This window comes from Lactuca sativa, chromosome 3 (genome assembly GCF_002870075.4).
Source record: "Lactuca sativa cultivar Salinas chromosome 3, Lsat_Salinas_v11, whole genome shotgun sequence".
Lineage (NCBI taxonomy): Eukaryota > Viridiplantae > Streptophyta > Magnoliopsida > Asterales > Asteraceae > Lactuca > Lactuca sativa.
The window spans coordinates 300,729,097-300,751,784 of record NC_056625.2 but is presented as its reverse complement, the minus strand read 5'-3'; the positions used below and the strand labels follow the sequence as shown (position 1 = coordinate 300,751,784).

The following is a 22,688-nucleotide window of genomic DNA, read 5'->3' as shown; positions in this document are numbered from 1 at the left end:
ATCCATTTGTTAAAACATCTCTATGAGAGCAGTAGAGGAAATTGGGTCAGGGTCCACGAGCCCTTCAATTGAAGCAAACCCTAAAAGTATGCAAAAACGGGCTTTAGAGATCAAGGATTTGCGAGAAGCGAATTCGAAATGTATAACTCCATCATGCTGAATATAGATAGCAGAGGAATACGCCTTGGAAAAATGAACCAATGGAACAGATTTTGCCATGGTCAAGGCTTAAGCCAGTGGCGAGAACTTTAAACACTCAATCATCGGCCGTAAGACTTTAGTGTAGCGAGATGAGTCAAGATCAAGGGTGAGATTATGGCTTGGCTTTACATTCAACATCCTGACGGAAGCAGATTGATGAAAAAAAGAAGTTGTTTCAGATGATCTGGCCATGGTAGCAATTGAAGAAGAAGATGAACAGTAAGTAGAGAGAGAAAGGGGTTTTTTCCTTGGGAGTTTTTGTGAGCTGTGAGAGAAAATCAATCGTCAAAAACCTTTTTATATGTCATTAGAGGTGAGAGAAGATTGATGTTTGACATTCCCATATCCCATAAACGTAGCATGGTATAGCGTGACAGTTAATCATGTGTCAGGCATGTTGTAACTGACACGCATGATGTCAAGGTTTGAAATAAACACGCATGATTTGAATCCTTATGCCCAAGAAACCTCCGTTTCAGTTTTGACGCATTTGGAATAAGCATCAATTCATCGGTGAAAATTCTAGAACATTTAATTATTCACCATCAATTCAGAAATGGTTTCAGATTTTGGGGTTTACTCAAATCGTGGTAATAACGATTTTAAGATCATCAAAACAGATGTTGTGTAATCATAAACCTCGGTGGTAAATGTTGAGAGTCTCAAGGGTTATGTTTTATGAATACGAAGTTTGATGAAGAAATATGAGGTTGGTTCCGGAGGAGAAAGTGTACCCCTACTATAAAGTAGTGACAAAGCAGTCACCTCTTAACTCATTGTGAGAAGAGTAAGGTAGCTCAATGACTTATGTGAATTATCAGCCTGATTGGGAAGAAACGATCAGAATGAAAGTTTCATTAAGGCTTCAAACATAGAGTCTCAGAGGCTTAAGACAACATGCTTCTAGGTACACTTAGCTAATACATAGATTCGGAATAATACCTGCCCCATCATTCTAAATTGAGGCAGCAATGATTTGTACCTAAGTCATGAATGTATTCTGAAAATAACACACAAAAATAAAGAAAAATATTTTGTAATTTTTTTTGGATTTTCTGAAAAAGATAAAACAGAAATAAAGAAAATATTTTTGTGATTTTTAAATATTCTGAAAAAAAAAATAAAAGAAAAATATTTTTGTGACTTTGGGTTTTCTGAAAGTAAATGAAAAACAGAAAAACGCAGACACATAATTCACAAGAAAAGTACCCACACAATCGATAATATAAGCAACATAAATAAATCAACATAAATATAAAGAATACATATCAACCACGACGTCTGGAGCTGCACGAGCCTCCTCTGCTATCAACTAAAGGGATCTCCCGAGAGCCTTTGGTGCCTCGGCCTTCCCCTGTCGGCCATCAGTGATGCGCATGGTCATGGGAGTCGGGGTTTAAACTATCCTGGATGCAAGTTTAGGACAATCTACCTTCACGTGGCCTGTCTGGTTGCAACCGAAACAAACCCGAATCCCCTTGGGGTAATCCCTAGCCAAATGCCCCTCCTTCCCACATAGGTAGCAACTTGACTAGGACCGATAGGGTTTCTCATGTCCCTTATCGCACTTTCTGCAAGTGTGGCCCTTTTGGCTCCAACTCTTTGATCGACGGGCTTAGCCCGCTTAGTCGCCAGCTGCAACTATACTATCCTCCTGTGTTTCCCTCTGGTCTCCCTCTCCTCTCAAGCCTGAGTCTCCGACTTAATCTCCCCCCTCCTGGTATTGGTCTGCAGCTCAACCAATGTCCGATAAGAGGTATTCGCCACAAGCTCGTGAATATCCCTCCTTAAAATGATCAAATACCGACTCACACAGGCCTGCTCCGTGGAGACCTGCTCAGTGCAAAACAAAGCCCTCTCATGAAACATCCTGGTGATCTTCGTCACCGTCTCTGTCCTCTGCTTGAGGGACAGGAACTCCTAGGCCAACCCTTCTCACTCAATTGTGGGTACAAACTCATCCGTGAACATTGCAATAAACCTCTCCTAAGTCATCGCAGCGTGCTCTGCCAGCATGTAGTCATATGTCATAAACTTCCACCAGTCCTTTGCTCCCAAGCGAAGCTGGTTTAGTGCAAAACGAACCCTCAAATTATTCGGACAAGAACAAGTCTAAAAAAATCCCTCAACATCAAAGATCAATCTTGTAGCTACAATCGGATCCTGTTTCCCATCAAACTCGGGTGGCTTCATGTTGGTGAACTCTCGGTACCACAACGAATCATCCCCCCCTATGGTCTAGCAGCAGCAACAACTGCAGTGGCTGTGGCAGTAGCAACCTCAGTGACAATAGCATAGCGCTCATCAAACATCTCAATCAAAGAGGTCCTGACAGATCCAAACACCTCTAGAATAGCTCCTCCAACTGCTGTATGCACCCCTGCGGCAACAATCCTGCAAATCTCATCATCGCTGGGACTCGGCCTCTCGGAGTCGCTGGAGTCTGAACCTCAAGTAACCACCATACTAAAACACACAAGAAAATCATCAAAAATTAGGCTAAAGCGCAAAACCGACACACACTCCTACAAGCTCCTTGGTTCCTTAAGGTTCCTCCCGGGCCGAATACGGATCCAGTGCTTTCAGTAGTACGGGCCCAATACTACCTTCCACACAAACCCGTATTTGTCTCGAGTTGTCCCCACAAGACCCTACGTTATCAGGATTCTAATCACTCACATCAACTAAGAACTCGTACTGTAGATTCCTTGGAACTACTACTAAGCTTCTAGATACTAACTCTAGACTGCTCCCCAGCACTGCTCCGCCTCACACGACCTCTGCTGTCCTCTCCATTTGCTTCGTGTATGCCAATTGTATATAATATGAGACTCATTAAACATTCGAATAATGATCTTACATCAAATCCACAACCAAGAAAGGAACATGAAGAAAAGCTAGATCGGGCATTCTAAGGCTATAAAATCCTAACTATGTACAACTATATAGCATACATAGAGAAAACAGTAATGACATATTCATAAGAGTGATGTAACAACCCAAAAATCATGGCCAAAAATTTCTTTTGAAAACATTAATAAAATCATAAGTATCAAATTATTTCATCCATAAACAAAGGTTTATATATCAAATCAAAGTATCATCTCAAAACGTGTTCTTTTTATCAGAGTAAAACATCCCAGGCTAAACTTCTTGGTGTATGCCAAGCAATCATTCCGAGCCCTTCCCTTCGCTACCGGAAATACCTGAAACCAAAACTAAAAACCATAAGCATGAAGCTTAGTGAGTTCCCCAACCTACCACATACCACATACACATAACCACATACCGAGCCCTGCCTGACATCGGGCCCCGCCCGGCATCAGGCCCCGCCTGGCATCGAGCCCCACTCGATATAGATATCTGTCTCTCTTAGGTCCCACCTGTCTCTGGGCCTTGCCCGCTATACACGTACATACAATCAAATAAAATACTAGTGCATACTTAAACATACCCTAACTGGACTCCTAATCTAAGGCCTTACCAATCTTGGGCCCCGTCCCTAGTCAACTACTGAGAAGTCGTGGAACCCCATCCATACTCCTACTAATAGTGAGATACGGGCCCCCGCCATACTCACTCCCTTCCTAGCACGGGCCTCAACCTTACTCTGATAATATTGAGATATGGAACCCCATCCATACTCAACTAGTGATGAGATATGAGACCTCGCCCACACTCACCTCTCTACCAGGCACATACATGTATCACAGAGACAACAAGTATAATATAACATACAATATATGAACCTTCCTCGGGATTGCCCCGGTGTCGGACTCCCGGTCCGGATGATGAAGTAATTCAGAAATGTTTTAATTTACTTAGTATTTAGTTACTTGCACGTTTGAAGTCTTGAAATAATCAAAAGCCATGTGGGCTGTAGTACCGAGTCATAGGTAGTAGTGGAGTCATTTGCATGTATTTTGCATTTTTTGTTTAAGTACTCGTGTATGTGAACGTTGAGGATTATCACAACTTCATCTATTTTTTCACTCAATAAAGCTTTAAGCTTGTGAAATACCCTCTCCCTGTTTTTACTGTTACATTGCTATTCTAAAAGTCACAGGTTTGTAGAAAAACCAACATTTGGTATCAGAGCTTACCTGGTACATGCCCAAATATCAACCTAGAAAAGAAGAAATGCCAGGCAGTGGCAGCAACGGGAATGGTGACAAAGATGGGCAAATCACTCTACACTATCCGATGTTGACTAGAAGCAATTACAGTGCATGGGCAATTAAGATGAGGGTCTTTATGCTGGCTCAAGGTGTTTGGGATGCAGTAGAACCCAGAACAGCCAACACTCTCATTGAAACAAAGAAGGATAACATGGCATTGGCTACCATTTATCAGGGAATACCGGAGGACCTGCTCATGACATTGGCAGAGAAGAAGAATGCCAAAGAAGCTTGGGAAGCTCTCAAAGTTATGTTTGTAGGAGCCGATAAAGTGAAGGTGGCCAGAATTCAAACGTTGAAGGCTGAATTTGAAGCATTAAGCATGAAAGGGACGGAATGTATTGATGATTTCACTGGGAAAGTGATCAACACTATAAGTACTCTACGCACCCTGGGGGATAAGATTGAAGAAGCTCAGGTAGTGAAGAAATTACTTAGAGTTGTATCATCCAAATTCGTCCAGATTGCCTCAACACTTGAGCAATTTGGAGATTTGGAATCTATGTCTGTCGAGGAAGTAATTGGTAGGCTTAAGGTGTATGAAGAACGTATGAAAGGTAGCAGCGAGAGTGACGATCGGAAACTCTTGTTTACCCACAAAGAATGGACCGAGAAATACAAGAAAAGGGCAGACTGAGATTCGAAACAAAGATCGAATCATGGTGGCTTTAGTAATTCTCGTGGAGGCAGAGGCAGAGGAAGGAATGGAAGTGGCCGTGGTGGTCGTGGAAGGGGAAATTCACACCATCAGAAAGAAGGAGGTCAAGCTTCATCAAATAATCAAGACAAAAGCGAGATTCAGTGTTATAATTGCCAAGAATTTGGCCATTATGCCGCTGGATGTAAAAATCCAAGAAAGGAGCAAAGTCACGAAAGCAATTTAATTCAGGAGCATGAAGATAATGAACCTGCACTCTTATTCGCAGCGTATGAAGATGGAGGCAAGGTGTTCCTGAACGAAGAAACTGTCAGCCCTAAATTGCGAACCCATGGTAATTCATGAAATTCCTCCCGCACTTGGTACCTTGATACAGGGGAAAGCAATCATATGACAGGGGATGAATCCAAATTTATAGACTTGAACAAGTCAATTCAAGGTTTTGTAAAATTTGGTAATGAATCCAGAGTACGTATCGAAGGGAAAGGTTCAATCGTATTTAGATGTAAAGATGGGGGAAAACGCAAACTTGATGAAGTATATTGCATCCCAGATTTGTGTAGTAACATCATTAGTTTGGGACAACTGGCTGAAGGAGGAGATAAAATAAAAATCAAAGATCCATTCTTATGGGTTAATGATTCATCTGGAAAATTGCTAATGAAAGTTTGTAGGTCAAACAATAGACTCTACAAGATAGAGTTGGAAGAAATTAGTGCAGTATGTTTGTAAGTCGAAGTTGATGAAGCAGTATGGTTGTGGCATAAACGTATGGGACACATCAACTTCAACTCAATGAAGCTAATGGTTGACAAAGGTTTGATTAATGGGGTACCAAATATTATGGTTCCTTCTTCACCATGTGAAGGCTGTTTAGTGGGGAAACAAACAAGGAACCTGTTCCCAACATGCACAAACTTCAGAACAAAGAAAAGACTTGAACTCATCCATGGTGACTTGTGTGGACCAGTCTCACCACCTACACCAGCTGGGAATCAATACTTCATGTTGATTGTCGATGATTTCAGCAGATTCATGTGGGTATTTCTGATGAAAACAAAGGACGAGGCGTTTCAAACCTTCAAGAATTTCAGAGTCAAAGTTGAGACCGAAATAGGGAAAAAATTAAAGGTGCTGCGAACTGACAGAGGAAGAGAATTCCTATCAAACGATTTTACCAGGTACTGTAATGAAACAGGGCTGCAAAGACACTATACGTCTCCCTACTCTCCACAGCAAAATGGAGTAGTAGAGAGACGCAATAGAACAGTACTGGAAATGGTGAGGTGTAATCTCAAGACTATGGAGGTGCCTGATGTACTGTGGGGAGAAGTTGTGACTCACTCTGTTTACATCCTAAACAGAGTACACACGAAAGCTCTGAAGAATGCTACTCCATATGAAATGTGGACTCGAAGGAAGCCACATGTCGATCATTTGCGCATATTTGGGTGTGTAGCTCACATGAAGGTTGCTAAAGGTCACTTGAAGAAACTGGAAGACAAAAGTATACAATTGGTTCATCTCGGAGTAGAGAAAGGAACAAAAGCCTATAGGTTGTTTAATCCAAATATAGGAAAGATGTATGTAAGCCGTGATGTAGTATTTGAAGAAAAACGCAGGTGGGATTGGGAAACGAGTACAAAGATCAAAGCTACGACGGGGATGAGCTTCACTGTTGAAGGTTTTGATCTCGATGGAGATGGCTATGGCGAAGAAGGTGAATGGGTGCCGGACACACCAGATCAAGAAAACGGGTCATCGCAGTCAAATGAAAATTGGGATATATTTGACCAGTCAACGAATTCGGGTTACCCAAATATAACCCCTCCAAATACCCCGATAAATTCCCCAATTTCACCCATTACACCCAATTCTCCAAATCCCCAATCTCCCCGAAATTCTCCGAACAATCCAAGCACAGGCTCAAGTTCCACCGGCGGCGGTGCTCCAAAACGATTTCGAACACTCACAGACCTCTACGAAAATACCCACGAAATCAATTTGCCCCCAGAAGAACTATTATTGGCTCGCACCGATGAGGAACCAGTCTCGTACCTCGAAGCTAGCAAGAAGAAAGAATGGCGAGAGGAGATGGAAGCTGAAATAACGTCTATCGTGAAAAACAACACTTGGTATTTAGTGAATCTGCCAAAGAATCGCAAAGCCGTTGGATTAAAATGGGTTTTCAAGCTGAAAAGGAATCCAAATGGGAAGGTTGTAAAACACAAGGCCATAATTTTAGCAAAGGGGTACGTCCAAAGGCATGGTATCGATTATAATGAAGTCTTCGCACCTGGCAGGATCAAATGGGTGGAAAGTACATCACTTGGAAGTGAAATCAGCATTCCTGAATGGCGAATTGGGGGAAGAGGTCTACGTATCACAACCAGATGGATACGAGAAGAAGGGCGAAACACACAAGGTATACAAGCTGTCTAAGGTGCTCTATGGCCTTAAACAAACTCCTAGGGCATGGAGTGCGTGCTTGTATCAGTATTTAAAGAGCCTTGGATTCAAGAGATTTGCCTATGAGTATTCAGTCTACACGAAAAAAGAAGGTGAGAACACTCTAATCGTAGGTGTATACGTTGATGATCTTTTAGTAACAGGAAACTGTGCCAAGAGTGTTCAAATGTTCAAAGACGATATGAACACCAAGTTTGATATGAGCGATCTGGGGTTACTGACGTATTATTCGGGAATTGAGGTAAATCAGAAAGGAGATGGAATCACTCTAAAGCAAGAAGCGTATGCAAGGAACCTTCTCGTCAAAACTGGAATGCAAGACTGCAACCCTACAAGAACCCCAATGGAATAGAGGATGAAGCTACGCAAAGATGAAGGAAGTGAACCAGTAAATAGTACAGAGTATCGAAGCATAGTGGGAGCATTGAGATACTTAACCCACACACGACCTGACATCTCTTTCGCAGTTGGAATTGTAAGCCGTTTTATGGAGAAGCCCCAGTTAAAACATCTCCAAGCTGTGAAAGTCATACTCAGATACATCAAAGGTACAATGGATTTTGGTATAAAGTACTCAAAAGAAAAGAAAGAAACTACGTTGCTCGGGTACACAGACAGTGATCATGGAAATGATCTAAATGATGGAAGAAGCACAAGTGGTATGGGCTATTATGTGAATTCTAATCTGATCACAAGGACGTCTCAAAAACAAAAGTGCGTAGCACTTTCATCCTGTGAGGCAGAATTTATGGCAGCAACTCTTGCAACGTTTCAGGGTGTTTGGCTGCAAAGAATGATCACTGGGATAACAAGTCAAAAGGTCCCACCAGTGGAGATGAAGGTAGATAACAAATCATCACTGGATTTAATGAAAAATCCAGTGTTCCACGGAAGAAGCAAACATATTGATATCCATTTTCATTTCATTTGTGAATGTGTGGAAAATGGGGAGATCAAAGTCTCACATGTTTGTAGCAATGAACAGAAAGCGGATATCCTGACAAAACCACCTGGACGAGTCAAGTTTGAGGAAATGTGAAATCTCCTTGGTATCTCGAAGGTATGAATTCAGAATTAAGGGTGAAAATGATGAAGTAATTCATAAATGTTTTAATTTACTTAGTATTTAGTTACTTGCACGTTTGAAGTCTTGAAATAATCAAAAGCCATGTGGGCTGTAGTACCGAGTCATAGGTAGTAGTGGAGTGAGATGCATGTATTTCACATTTTTTTGTTTAAGTACTTGTGTATGTGAACGTTGAGGATTATCACAACTTCCTCTGTTTTTTCACTCAATAAAGCTTTAAGCTTGTGAAATACTCTCTCCCTGTTTTTACTGTTACATTTCTATTCTAAAAGTCACAGGTTTGTAGAAAAACCAACACCGGAAATATATTATCATCTAACATACTTCGGGCTTGCCCCGAAATCGAACCCCCGGTCCGGGACCTATCATATCTATACATGCAAGAATCAAAAAGACCTCTAGCATTCTAACATTCCTCAGGCCTCGCCCGACATCAGGTTGTAACCCGAAACATATACAATAACGCCTAGGGCTAACCCCAAGGTCTTCCTACGATACATAAACATAATGGGCCGACATTGTGGCCGTAGACCCATGCATAGAGTGACGAGACTCACCTCACACTGCTGAAGACTAGCTGAACACTTCTGGCTGCTAACCGGCAACTCCTGACCTACAAATCTTTCGACTCCCTGAACTATTAATACCCACAATAACACTTAGACCACAATACCCTCAAAAGTCAAACCAGGTCAAAGTCAACGCTCCAAGTTGACTCAACTCGCCGAGTTGTCCCACCAACTTGTTGAGTCCCACAATCCACACATAACTCTGGACTTCGATCCTACTCGTCGAGTCTTCCTTGAGCTCGTCGAGTTCACCTTCAAACATGTCGGGAACCTTTTACAACTGACTCATTGAGTTCACCTTTGAACTCGTCGAGTCCATCTTCATAAGTTAGGGATATTTCCTTGGACTCGTCGAGTTCATCCTTGAACTCGTTGGGTACGATGATCTTCAAGTCCATAATAAACCAACTGGCTGAGTCCATTACTAACTCAAAACACACCCATTATCAAAAGGGTTTTTGGCAATAAAACGGCCTGACTCACCTAGTCCTAAGAGCAACTCTTCGAGTCCTCCTAAGTCCAATTCCATTCAGATGATTTCAGTCGGGCACAAAGCATCCATGACCTAGATCTAACCTTCTAGGGTCGAAATAACAAGCAAAGCCTCTGCCTTTACATCCATGCATGGCCCTTTTTGCTCAAAAGGCCATAACAACCTCTTTAACCTTGCATGGGGAGTTCTAATGGCATAAAGTGTCGGGTTTTGAGCATTCTAACACTCCTATGGTGTACATGTAACCCTAAATACCTTGGATCTATGTTTTCTCTATTATACATGCAAATATCAATTTCCAAGGTATTGTTCTAACTAGCATAATATAAAGTACACATAATATAAATTCTAGTATAATTACATACCTCTTGTTTGGTGCTTGATTACATGTACCTTGAGAGCCTAGCACCCCAAGTGTGACACCTCAAATGGTTCACACAACATCAAGTGCATTTGGAATAACTTAGAGAGAAATTATAACACTTCAAAATCGGCTTGCCCTCATTCCTTCACCTAGTGGCCGATTTCTTCAATCATAAGATCATTATATAGTTAGTCACAATTAGGGTAAACCCTAATTCTCATGGCTTTCCATTTCCTTGGATACCCCATGGATCATCCTATGGGTTTTAGCCCAACTTGATAATCCATGGAGCATTAGCCCACTATATAAGTATGGATGATTTACACAATCAACCCATATATTTAATTAGTCTTCTTTTGATCACTTAATTAATTTTAGATTAATTCTTGATCAATACTAATTAAATAATCTTATTAATATATTAGAACTTATAATATATTAATAAACCTTAAGTGTTATCTCTCTCATTTTATTCTATCCAAATGCATGATGCCATGCAACCCAAATGGACCATGCCAGTCGAGTCAAGTATATCCAATTATAGCTATGGACTTAGAAACTAATCCAACAGTCTCCCACTTGGATAAGTCTAAAACTATTATTGCAATTACGACTTCATAACCCGACTAGCAATCGTAGCTCTCAAAAGTCGCTGTCGAACTTTGAACAAATCAATGACGCGTCCATTAGATAAGTGATCATATATTCCTCTATTATAGATATCATATGGACTGAGACATGGATTATAATGATTCTCTCTGTCCATTTGTTGTTTCCCGATTTCTGATTCATGATGACTGACTAATTGAACATATCAAATCAGTCCAGGCCCGGCCGAGCACTTACGTTCTGTCATCACTAAATCATAGAGGTGCCCACAGATATCGCTTTTATCCCTTTGAGGGTAAAAAGAATGGATAAACTTTAACTCATATGCTTGTATTGACTACTTGTTGAATCATACACAAAGGCACGTTTATAACATCGAGTTACCAATGCATTTTCGTGCAATCAATTTATAACCAACTCATAGTCAACAACTCATATCTCTAGGTTTGAAGAATATAAGATATTATCGTCTCATGATTCACTCGTGATAAAAATCCATGAAGTGAATCAAATGAGCGTGGGTTTAATCCAATACTCAAAACTTATGAGCACTCATTAATGTTGTAGCAACCATTGCTATGTCTAATGCACCTTAGACAAATCATACAAGCCAAATTCATGGTAGTCTTAAATCAATACCTACTTCCAAAGTATGACTGACTGTGGAGAGTTTGAATAACTTAGTCATTCAGGAAGAACGACCCAGTTATTCTAGAAGTCAAAACATGCAAAGTGAAACACAAGAAAAATACTTAATCCTATATGGCCCTAAACTCTTGAGTGTAAATAAAAACCCTTTTATCTAAGCACCATATTGATTACTCATTATTCATGTTTCGATTTATCAACTTAATACTTGAATTAAAACAATAGTCACGCCATGCACCAAGCATGCACGCTATGTTTACCTATGGTCCTTGTTTTTGTGAAATAGATCAATTGAACATGACTCCAATGATGCTCATTTCACAATCCCATTCCCTTTTGTAAATGTAAGAATACCTAAATCTTGCCATTTACTGTAATCTGTTAGATTCTAAACTTATATGCAATGATTCTCTTGTAATGACTATGCAAAAAAGTCACAAAGACTTGGCAACAGACATTACAAATTATTCCAATGGAGATCAATTCCATGGAAACGAAGTCTCAAATTCAAAGTACACTCCTTTAAACATCCTTCTTGCATTAAGTTCTCTAATCTTACACAGATTTAAAGAATAACTTCCACCTATGGAGAAAATACCATATTACCATTTTCATCATCACTTCTGAACAAGAGTTGCCTTTTTTCAAAATATGTCAATATGGTCCTTAGTCTATACTTCTAATTGTCCATGAGCAACCAATCTTTGGTAAACCTCAGATTGTCCTCGACAATTTGCTTAATCATTTTAGTCATTTCCAGTTCTATTCCTTTTTCCATCTTAATGCCCTAGGCATTTGGAAAATTTAGAACGGATTATAGCACATGTAATCGAACCTATACCCGAAGCATATAGGACACGATTCATGCTATAAATTTTTATTTGTCATGTTCTCATAATTCGAACTATGAAGAGGTATGCTATAATCATAATCGAATTTTGAGAATGCAACATATATAGAATTTCCTTATGTTGAACCATTCCAACATAACATTCATATATATCCTTGACTAAAATTGATTAAAATCTCAATCTAAGCCTGTAGAATTGGAATGAAGTATAAAATCATCTCCCTTAATTATTGAAAAACAACTTTTTAAAGCAAATTGAAACTTTTGTTTTCTATAATTAACATTGCTAACTTGCAACACTTAACATAATAATCATGCTCCCACTAGCATAATGATTATTATCTTACTAGCATAACACTTATGCTCCCACTAGCTCTGACATGTATCCAGAAATCAGCTGGACTTCTAGAAATCAATACTTTATTGACTTTCTTACCAAACTTCAGTTTTCTGATACGAGATGCATTGATAAGACTTTATCAAAATCATACACCTTTCCTTAGATAGCTCACATGTGTGTCTAAACAATTTTAGAACTATGAAAATGGATGTCGTAATCATAGTCTCAATTGTTTATACCTTTACCATTTCTCACAAGTGTATGTTAGTGTCCTGGCTAACCACACGCGCTCCACTAACGACTTTGAGAATGCAAAGATTACAATTGCTATATACTTATAATATACTTAGTGAAAGCGTTTCCTCGCCATCATTTTCATGAATCGGATGGAGACCTTATGACACTTTATATTTTATGTGGTGTAAGAGTTCCCATCCATGTGAATTTTTCATAACCATAATCACAAGACAAGGTCAGTGGCAAATCCAAACACATATGAACTGAATGTCATGGGCTAGTGATTAACAATACTCTTGATTAGTTCTTGAAATTATTTTAGGATCTGTTAGACTCCCACTGTCCTCTTGACATATAAGACTCTCTCGCAAAATATTTAAGAGATAGTGTGGATTCTAATCAAGACAAACACTTCACACAATTGGCCTTAGTTGGTCTTTATTTTATCCAAAACATCACAACTTACCAATTTCAAATGTACAAGAGTAAGAAAACATTTTACTCTACATTTGACAAGTGTTTTAAACCTTTCTTAAGATTATGTCACTCAAGGATCAATCTTGGAGTATGACTCTATGATTTGATTTTGGAACGAAGTATGATTTATCTTTTGATTTAACCATTTCCACAATTCATGATTCCTCTGCTTAGCCAACAAATACAATAAGGTGTCCTTAGAGGATCAATTGCGATATGGTTCCATAATTACTAAGATAATCACAAAACAAGATACTCAAGTACTCTCCCATCTCTTCAGATTGGAGAAACTTTTATCTTCCTGCCTTATTTGGTTCTTCTTATCCGTTCTGACATACATTGAAACCGTTCCAATGTTTTAGAATTACTCTTAAACTTGTAAGCATAACCATATTTACTTAACTTTAGTAAATCATAACGAATAATCTTATCAAACTTTGTGATGGACCTGACCAGCGCACAACCAAGTGTACCTAATCCTTTAGTCCTTCACTTAACTCACACATACATGTGCACAAGGACTTAGTCTTAATTTCCCAAAGATGAAAATTCTCATTCATCACACAATACAAGTTGCATGATTCCAAGTTTCTATCCAACTGAAACTTGGGCGATGAGAATGTTTCCTTATTTGGTAAATTATGACACTACGACAAATGAAGAATCAAATCCATTTCCTAAAATTGCTTTATCAATGGAAACATATAAACAACAATTTTTCACAAATGCCATTGTAAGTATACTTAAAATAAATAAAACAAAAAATTTTCTTTTATACTAAAACTTGCGAAAAAACCTTATCCTTACAATCCATATGGAAAAACTTGTTGTTATCTATTCCTAAGCAATATTTCATAACTCTTTTGCAGCGGCTCAAAAATTCTGGTCATCGAACCATGCGATCAGAATCAGCACACTCTTTCTTTAAGCTTCCTTTGATTCTTTCAAAACATCAAAATGCAATTACATTGCATTATGTGTTAAGAATCTCCAGACAGGATCTTAATAGAGTTAGATAATGGGCTTTACCTGAAGTAGAGTCAAACATTTGACTTTACTATCCTTATGGACTTTTAGGTAAATTCGGTAGCTTCGCAACTAATGCCCCTTCCTTTGGCAAAAGAAAAATATGGACTCTTTGGAAATGGTACACGAGACTATCACAGACTTAGCCTTTCTCTTTACCATTAGGTCAAAATGACTTGACCATGGCCAATCCCTTTCAATTGGGAAGAGAAAGTTTTTCTGGACTTCCAATGTTACCAATGTCAATGTCCAAATAGATTTGGGAAGTAGATCTTCCAATCTAATTTGCTTTGCGAATGCTCCAAATCATTGTTGATTCAGCATCATCAAGCAAATAGGTAAGATCATTAAGGGTCATGTTGTGATCTGTCATCCGGGAGTAACTGAAGAACCAAGTCAACAGCCAGCTACCTCGAGACTTCGACACCCGACTCTCTCGGCTTGTCAATATGTGACTTAATCTCCAAGATGTAAGCACATATAGACTTTGCTTACCAATAGGGATTTAGTGACTTAGAACTTATCAAGTCTTGAAACTTGTGGGATAGGGAGATTTATTGGCGGAGGTGAAGTATGATTTCCAGTCCCACTAATGCGCAACAAAGGGATTGATCTTTCACCTTGATTGCTATTTGGGATATCATCTTCATTAGGAAGCTTGTTCCTAAAGATTTGGGAAGACCATAGTTGTCTGAAGGAGACATCTATAATGGGAGAAATTCAAGTTTAGTTGGTTTAAAGTCCTTAACATAACACCTAATATGAAATATTAAGGCTAGGACCTAACAACCTATTTATAATCGGAAGAGGGATGCTGTAATCCGAGTTATAAAATAGTTGAAGGTAGGTAAATGACGATTTACCAATTTCCACCATGAAAAACGAAATATAATTAAGTTTTAATTGGATTTGAAACTCCTAGATCTTTTGAGATACATTGAACTTTCAATGGCATGTTTGAATCTCGATTGTTCCCTCTCAAGTTTGTGACTAGGATGCCGAGGATCACAAACAAGGTGTGAATAACCATGCAAATTGACTTGGTACCCTTAACTTTATCACCTAATCGATGTTCCGGTTAACCACACACGCTCCACCGATCTATAATAAAGTCAAGTTACCCTTTGCCACTCTTACTAGTCCTTATTAGTGTGCCAGTTAACCACATACGCTCCACTAACGACTTGGTAATGTACAAAGTGTAATTTCATGGGTTAGCACCTATTTCACATTTTCCTAAGTAACTAAGATTGGTAATTAATAAGTGTGTAGTTACTTACTATTTATCATTATACTTTTAATGAAGGGAGAATTATAGTCATTTCCTACCCGTTCGGCTAACGACCCTCCACCAGTCAAGGAAGTGGTAGGTGAGAGTGGAAATCTATCAAACTGACATTTTATAGGCAGTAACCTTATACCCCCTTATAGACCGGCTTCGTGAATGAGGCCTACTAATGGTAAGATTGACTTTATTTTATACATATCTATATAATTAAAATTATAATAATAGTATAAGCGTGTATTTTAAACATTTAGATACTTGGTGGTTTAATCTATTAATTAAACTATACTATTAATTTAATTAAACTTAAACCATGTCTTTATGGAATTATTAACTCTTTTAATTAAACACTTTAATTAATTTAATGAAGTCCATAAAGTTTGCATTTTAACAATTAAAATTGTAGAGTTTGGAATTAAAGCATTAATGTGTGTGAGACTTTACAAATTCCAAAACTTGAGGGAAAGTTTTGAAACTATTCAAAACCTTTCATTTCGTAACTTATGAGTTTAATGGTTCATTAAAATGAAGACTCTTCATTTTTATGTAACCTCTTATTCTTTAATAACAATTTTAAGGAAGCGACTTTTCAACATCCATAACTTGAGGACAACTTATGGAGTCATAAAACCACTTAATTAAAAGGACTCTTCATTTTTGTGTAACCTATGACACTTTTATGAGTTTTTTAAGATTCATAAATATGAATTTTCACATAACTTGAAGATAAGTTACAAAAACATATTTTACCAACTAACTCTAGATTAATTTGGATTGAAAACAACTAAAACACAATTTTTTTTTATTAATCTAAACTAACTCATAAATCAAAGAAACATAAAACTCTTGGTAATCCAGAATTTGAGGACAAGTTATGGACTCCATACAATTTCATTGAGATCAAGAATTATACTAACAAATAATTTGCACATAATTCCTATGATCTACCAAAACTCATAAGCATGAACATTCATAATCAACATTTTTCAAGAATTACATGAACACATATAAAACTTGCAACTTTGATTATAGGATTGAAATTGGTTTAGCATAATCATTACCACATTAAAAAATAGATTTTAAAAGTCGAAAACAGTCAAAGGTAATGATTCTAGACCAATTCCAGCACCAAAACTCGAAGATATGTTGTTTGGGGTTCCAACTCGTCGAGTGCATGAACAAAGTCGGCAAGTTGGATGAGTTTAGACTTGGACTCGTCGAGTCCCTTTATGGACTCGGCGAGTCCGCTGTGCAGACAACACCAAAATTCGATTTTCAGCCAATTTGCATCAAGTATAAGTGAAAACAAGCCTAGGCTCTGATACCACTGTTGGGTTTTGAGCATTCTAACACTCCTATGGTGTATATGCAATGTCACAACTAGCATTTTTAGCTAGGAAATTCTAGTCTCATATAAACATCATCCATTGTAAGAGCATGTACTCTAAGTGAATACCATACTCTATCCTCATTCAAAATACACCTTATATGTTCAACTAAGGGTTGGAAACCTTAGTAATCCAGGTCCAAGTTCCTTATGAACTAAAATTCTCCTATTGGGCCTAGAAGCCCTAAGTGGGCTCCAAATAGACCACATTCATAAAACTTTAGCATTTGGGCCATGTGGGCCTAAAATAATCCATCTTATCTCTAATGAGCCTTGTTGGGCCATAAAAGATTTCATTTGCCCCAATGGGCCGAAATTTTTTTTTGTGTGCTTCATAATTTCGAGTAAGGACCAAGATAAGGCCCAAACTCCTCCATGATTACTCCATTTCGGCCCAATGAAAAAAGAAGGGAATTAATGAGCAATGGACACATCACATTTGCATGGTGGACTTCAATGCAAATTAACCATTAGGTAATATCCAAACCTCATACATCTAGGTAACCATCACATCCTCTCTCCCCCTCTCTTCTTATTTTCGGCCAACACATCTTCTCACCACCTCATTCTCTCAAAAATCTTTCAAGAAAACTCTCTCAACCATCAAGAACACCCTCCTTTCCTTCCATTCAAAATTTCGAAGATCTAGGGTGTTTTCAAGAGGATTCTTCACGAAAATCATCATCCTTGGTAAGTTTATGCTTAGATCCATGGTCTAGCCTCTTGATTACTTCAAAAATATTCTCTTAACTCATGCATTTTCGTGGATCATGACTCTTAGATCCATCTTGAATTCGAAAACTCCTCTCAAAAAGCAAGCTATGCCGAATTCTCCTTCCATCTTCTCACCAAGACCAAACCAAACCCCAAGGTGAGCTTCATACCCCCTATTTTCTGTTTTTATGAGTTTTGTGGGGGTGGGGAATACAAGTGAAAGTGTAGATCTATATGTGTTTTGTATGCCTTGTATGATTTCTATGCTTATATGTGTGTTTTTGTGTGTTTATTATGTTGGATCTAGTCATAAACCCCTAAAAATCAAGATATACTTTATGTTAAATGATACTAGGATCAAGTATATTTCTACATACAAAGTGTTCCAAGAAAAATAGCTAAATGGCTTAGTAACATTTTCTTTGGGCTAAAAACTCAATTTTTGGATATAAAATGCTAAAAATATAAAGTTAAAGGGCCCAAATTGAAATATTTCGAAATCTGATGGGGGAGATGAGTCAAAACAGTTTCCATAATCTATTTTCTGAAAATATACTTGTTGGAGGATTAAAAACATAAATTTCAAGCTTAATGGGCTAAAAATGACATTTTCGGCCCAATAAGGCCCATTATGCGAAATTTTCTATTTTGAAGGGCCAAAACTGTGTTTTTCTGTAAAACAGTGGACTACTAGTGTTCCAAGTACTTTTCAAAGGTTTAAAATGCTTTTTAAATTTAAAAAGGACCAAAGTTGCAAAAATTTTCCAATTTGGGCCAAAATTGTCAAAACTACGAAAAAGAGGGGTTATAACTGAGAAAACTGCATTTTCAGGGACTTAAACTGTTTTCAATGAAAAATATGCTGAAAAATATTAATTTCAATAATTTTTGGTGTTAAAATGTCAAGAAAAATGATTTAAGGACCAAACCGGAAAGTTATTTAATTAGAGGGTTGAAAAAATAAATTTTACAAACAATGAAGGGCTGAAAACAGCAAACTTTCAAGGCTAACTCAATACACGCAATTTGATCAAATAATGGCACCGCGACTATCGACGAGATACAATACACAACAATACCAAAAGTCGTTGTTAAACGAATTGGTTCGGTCTCGAACGAATAAAACCCCGAAACTATTAACGCGACGATACCTCGATTCATACTAGTAACATTTGGGAATTCAATATACACGTGAGAGTGCACAGACGTCTACGCACCATCTTTGGGCCCCAAAGTGTAAAATCTTGCTTGTTGGGCCTAGCTAGCCCAATGACCTGATCTTAAGGCCCGAAGACTTCTACCTTACGAGGTGTTGGGTCTTACATGATCTAGCACAGTGTAAAAGGACTTTCAATGGCTTGTATACTATTGGTCCCCAAGGGTCCTTTGGTATTGCTAGTAAAGTCGGTATTTCATGCGAGGCGGGTCTGGGACCCCTCGTACCCTTTTTTTTTTTATCCCCAACCGGTTAATGGAGTCATCGGGGTCTTCGTGTCCTCTTTCTCTTCGGATGTGGGGAAGTCAGGGCGGTTGGATAACGTGATTAGTACGGACGACGCCTACGGGATCGTTAGTATAGTTATAAACTGGTCGTTTGTGTAACGCGTGTTTATAGCAATTAATCATGCTCAAAACTAATCCAACGTCGCCTGGAATTGATAACTTCACGCGTTGCAATGGTTTCATTTTAACTTCATGGAATTCAAAGAATTAGGAAAACATCGGGTTTTCCTAGGGTTTTTCAATACATTCGGTTTTCAAAACGTACACAATTTTGATGAACATTTTCTTTACAACTATAGAAACAAACAAGCATACTTATGGATCTTCACAAATGTTTTCAAAAGCTCTTTTCAGAAAATATCGGATTTTCTAGTAGTTTTCAGAATGATACAAAACATTGCTTTTCAAATACCTCTTATGAACTCACCAACATTTCGCATGTTGACGTTTTTCAAAATACTTGTATTCTCAGTGAACCAGTGAATCAAAGGAAAATGTACTCAGTGATGGCTTGCAGTTTACTTACTAACGAATCGAACAATTTATTTTTGGGAATGTAATGTTTAAACAATGTACTTCATGTAAACTTTATTGGTTGTACTATATTAATGCATGGTGACGAATGTTGTTACGTTTCATATATATTCGATGTTATGGTATTCAATTGAGTCACGACAGCTCCCGAACGTTTCCGCCGTCTGGTTCGGGGGTGTGATAGGTTGGTATCAGAGCTTTGTTTATAGTGAACTAGCATGTCTAGCCACACATTGATATGCAACTATAAACCAAAAGAGGGACTAACATAACTCTGAACAAAACAAGTAAATAAAACACCCTTGCTTGCATTAGGAACGAGAACCTAACACCGAACCAAACAAGATAATGCTAGTATCTCGGTTAATTCAGGACTGTTCTTAGTTGTATCAAGGAGCGGATGTAGCCTGATCAACTACATTCCCTCCAAGGTACAACCATCACATGTCGTGAAGAGATCGTGATAGCTAGGAACCTAAAATCATACCCCTTAATCTCCAAGAAGGGAACCTCAACTGAATCTATGCAATAGTCGTAGAGCTATAGGAGTAATTGGTATGCTATTTGTTTCTAGTATTCATAGCCCATCGTGCAATACGCTATAGACGAGTATCATTAGCCAGGAAACCCTATCTCCCTAGTCAAGGAATAGTCGGGTGGCTCGACCCAAAGGAAGAACCCCAGGAGGGACACGAAGTAGAACTCGCAGGTGAACCCGCTGAGTCAATAATGGACCTCGAAGAGGAAGAGCCGTAGGGCAATGACGATGACGACATGGATGTAGAATCCAATGACATCAATCCTCCATGTAAATCCAGGGCACCGACTTATAGTGTGGGCCCCAGTGACCCCATGCCCCCTCGGGCACCTGATATTTGGGGATAAAGTCACCAGTAGGGAATACGACCACACTACAGTAAGAGCTGAGGTCTCTTTAATTTTAGCCACAGAGGACCAGCTGACCAGGCCCTCCCAGTCTTGGTCTGACACACTCAAGGTATCGATAGCCAAGCTCAGGACACCCCAAATCGAACGAAACAAATGTGGGTTGCTATTAAGAGGGATGAGAGGCAAACACGGGAAGTGAATGGAGACTCTCGAGCGAGACAGTTAGTTTGGGAGGTACGCCTACAAGATATCGAGCAACAAGTAGCTCGTCTCCGAGGTGCATCCACTTCATCAGCATCACCACCAGACACTTCCCGCCACGACTAGGATCAGCCTTTTCTAGTTTCCCCTACTATCCGACATGACTCTCTTTCGTGTACTAAGATGGTACTTACCCCTGAAACAATTATGTGTTATATTTATTTCATATTGCTACAAAGACTCAATTATATGCACAAGCGAACCCTCGAGACCACTAAATACTTAAGGATCTCGAAACTAAAACAACCCATATAATCTAAGGATAGACGTAACAATTGTGCCAAACCTGTGATCAACTACTACCGCAAATACATCATAGGGATGTAGATGGAGGCAGTAAGAATTATACAACAAGATGCAAAATTTATAGAGTACAACCAGGAATGACGATCATTACTTACGATCTGGGTTATCAACGTGCATCAGGAAAATGCCATCCCGCAAGAATAACAAGCGTACCCGCGAGACACCACTCCTGCAGATGGACTCTGCTACATTTCAAGCTGCTGTAATGGCAGCAGTAACCGTTGCTATGGCACAGATCAATGCAAACAACCCTAATGGAGGCAGGAATAGCATTAACAACTCCAGCCAAAGGAACAAACATGGAAACCAACAAGTGACAACCTGTCAAGGAACTCCAAACCCCAAGCTTAAGAGCAGGAAGCTGAGGTCTAGAGGTAAGAGAAAGGGACAACACACTCGAGGGTTCTCAAGGGAGCAACGTGTTGTTGCTGTTCATGCGACCACGACCCCTATTATACCAGCAACCAAGAGACCATATGCTGGAAACCTTCCAAAATGCAACCAGTGCAAATTCCATCATAATGGAGCCTGCAGGGAAATGCATTGTAACAAATGCAACCGAAAGAATCACATCGCCAAATTCTGTAGAACTTATCCATGCCAGAATCGTCAGCCAAATGAAACCGACAACAATCGCAACAACCCTAACAACAACACCAATGATGAGACCAGTCGCACCTGCTATAGGTGTGGAGGAACTGGTCACATCAGGCGCAATTGCCCTAGGGATAACAATCGAGGAGCAGAAGGATCAGAAATGGTCCTGACCTTGGGTCAAGGAGAAGCAATCCAAAACCCAACAGTTGTTACTGGTACGTTCCCACTTGACAACTCTTTCACTTACCTCTTATTCAATGGTAAATCCGAGTGAAGTTTCAGTTAGTAACAAATTCAAACACTTACTAAAACAACATCCCCAAAGCTAAGCTAAGCCTTTTCAATGGACATGGCCAATGGGGAAAAATGATTTAATCTAGGGTACTCATGTGGAGTACACCTTAACACTAAACAACATTTCATTACAAGTAGGTTTCATGCCAGTAAATATTAGGAGTTTTAATGTGATAATTGTCATGGTTGGGTTAAGCCCCCACCGTACTGATACTATGTGTCGCGAGAAGGCCGTTTCCTTTCACCTTCCTAATCACGAAAACTCTAATAATCCATGGTGATAAACCTGGCGCAAATCCTCTTCCAATCTCGTGCATCAAGGCACAGAAGTGCCTGCACCATACGAACTACGTTTTCCTTGCTCAGGTTGTGGGCAAGACCAAGGAAGAAGTAAGCAAACAAGGTATTCCAGTAGCATATGATTTTTTCAAATGTGCTTCCCAAGGAACTTTCGGGAATATCCCAGAGAGACATGTCGAATTTCGAATCGACCACATACCGGGAACCACATCAATTACCAATTCACCCTATAGGTTGACTCCCGCCGAAAATTCACAAGTTATCCAGTCAACTGAGTAGAATTGTTGCGCAAAGGATTCATCGGACCAAGCTTCTCACCCTGGAGAGCTCTGGTCTCGTTCTTCAAGAAGACGGATCCTTCAAAAGGCACATCGATTTTAGGAAATTGAATAAGCTCCCTATAGAAAATCGAT

At 39.0% G+C, this 22,688-nt stretch overlaps 1 protein-coding gene across 1 annotated transcript; it reads left to right on the top strand.

The window, feature by feature from the left end:
- Positions 1-7,861: 7,861 nt before the first annotated feature.
- On the top strand, positions 7,862-8,545 carry LOC122197219 (secreted RxLR effector protein 161-like). The gene has a single exon (XM_042900758.1). It carries the CDS (start codon positions 7,862-7,864, stop codon positions 8,543-8,545), a length of 684 nt encoding a protein of 227 aa, XP_042756692.1.
- Positions 8,546-22,688: the final 14,143 nt, after the last annotated feature.

Coding starts and splice junctions, on each gene's coding strand:
- LOC122197219 (XM_042900758.1), top strand. CDS start 7,862: ATGAAGCTACGCAAAGATGAAGGAAGTGAACCAGTAAATAGTACAGAG.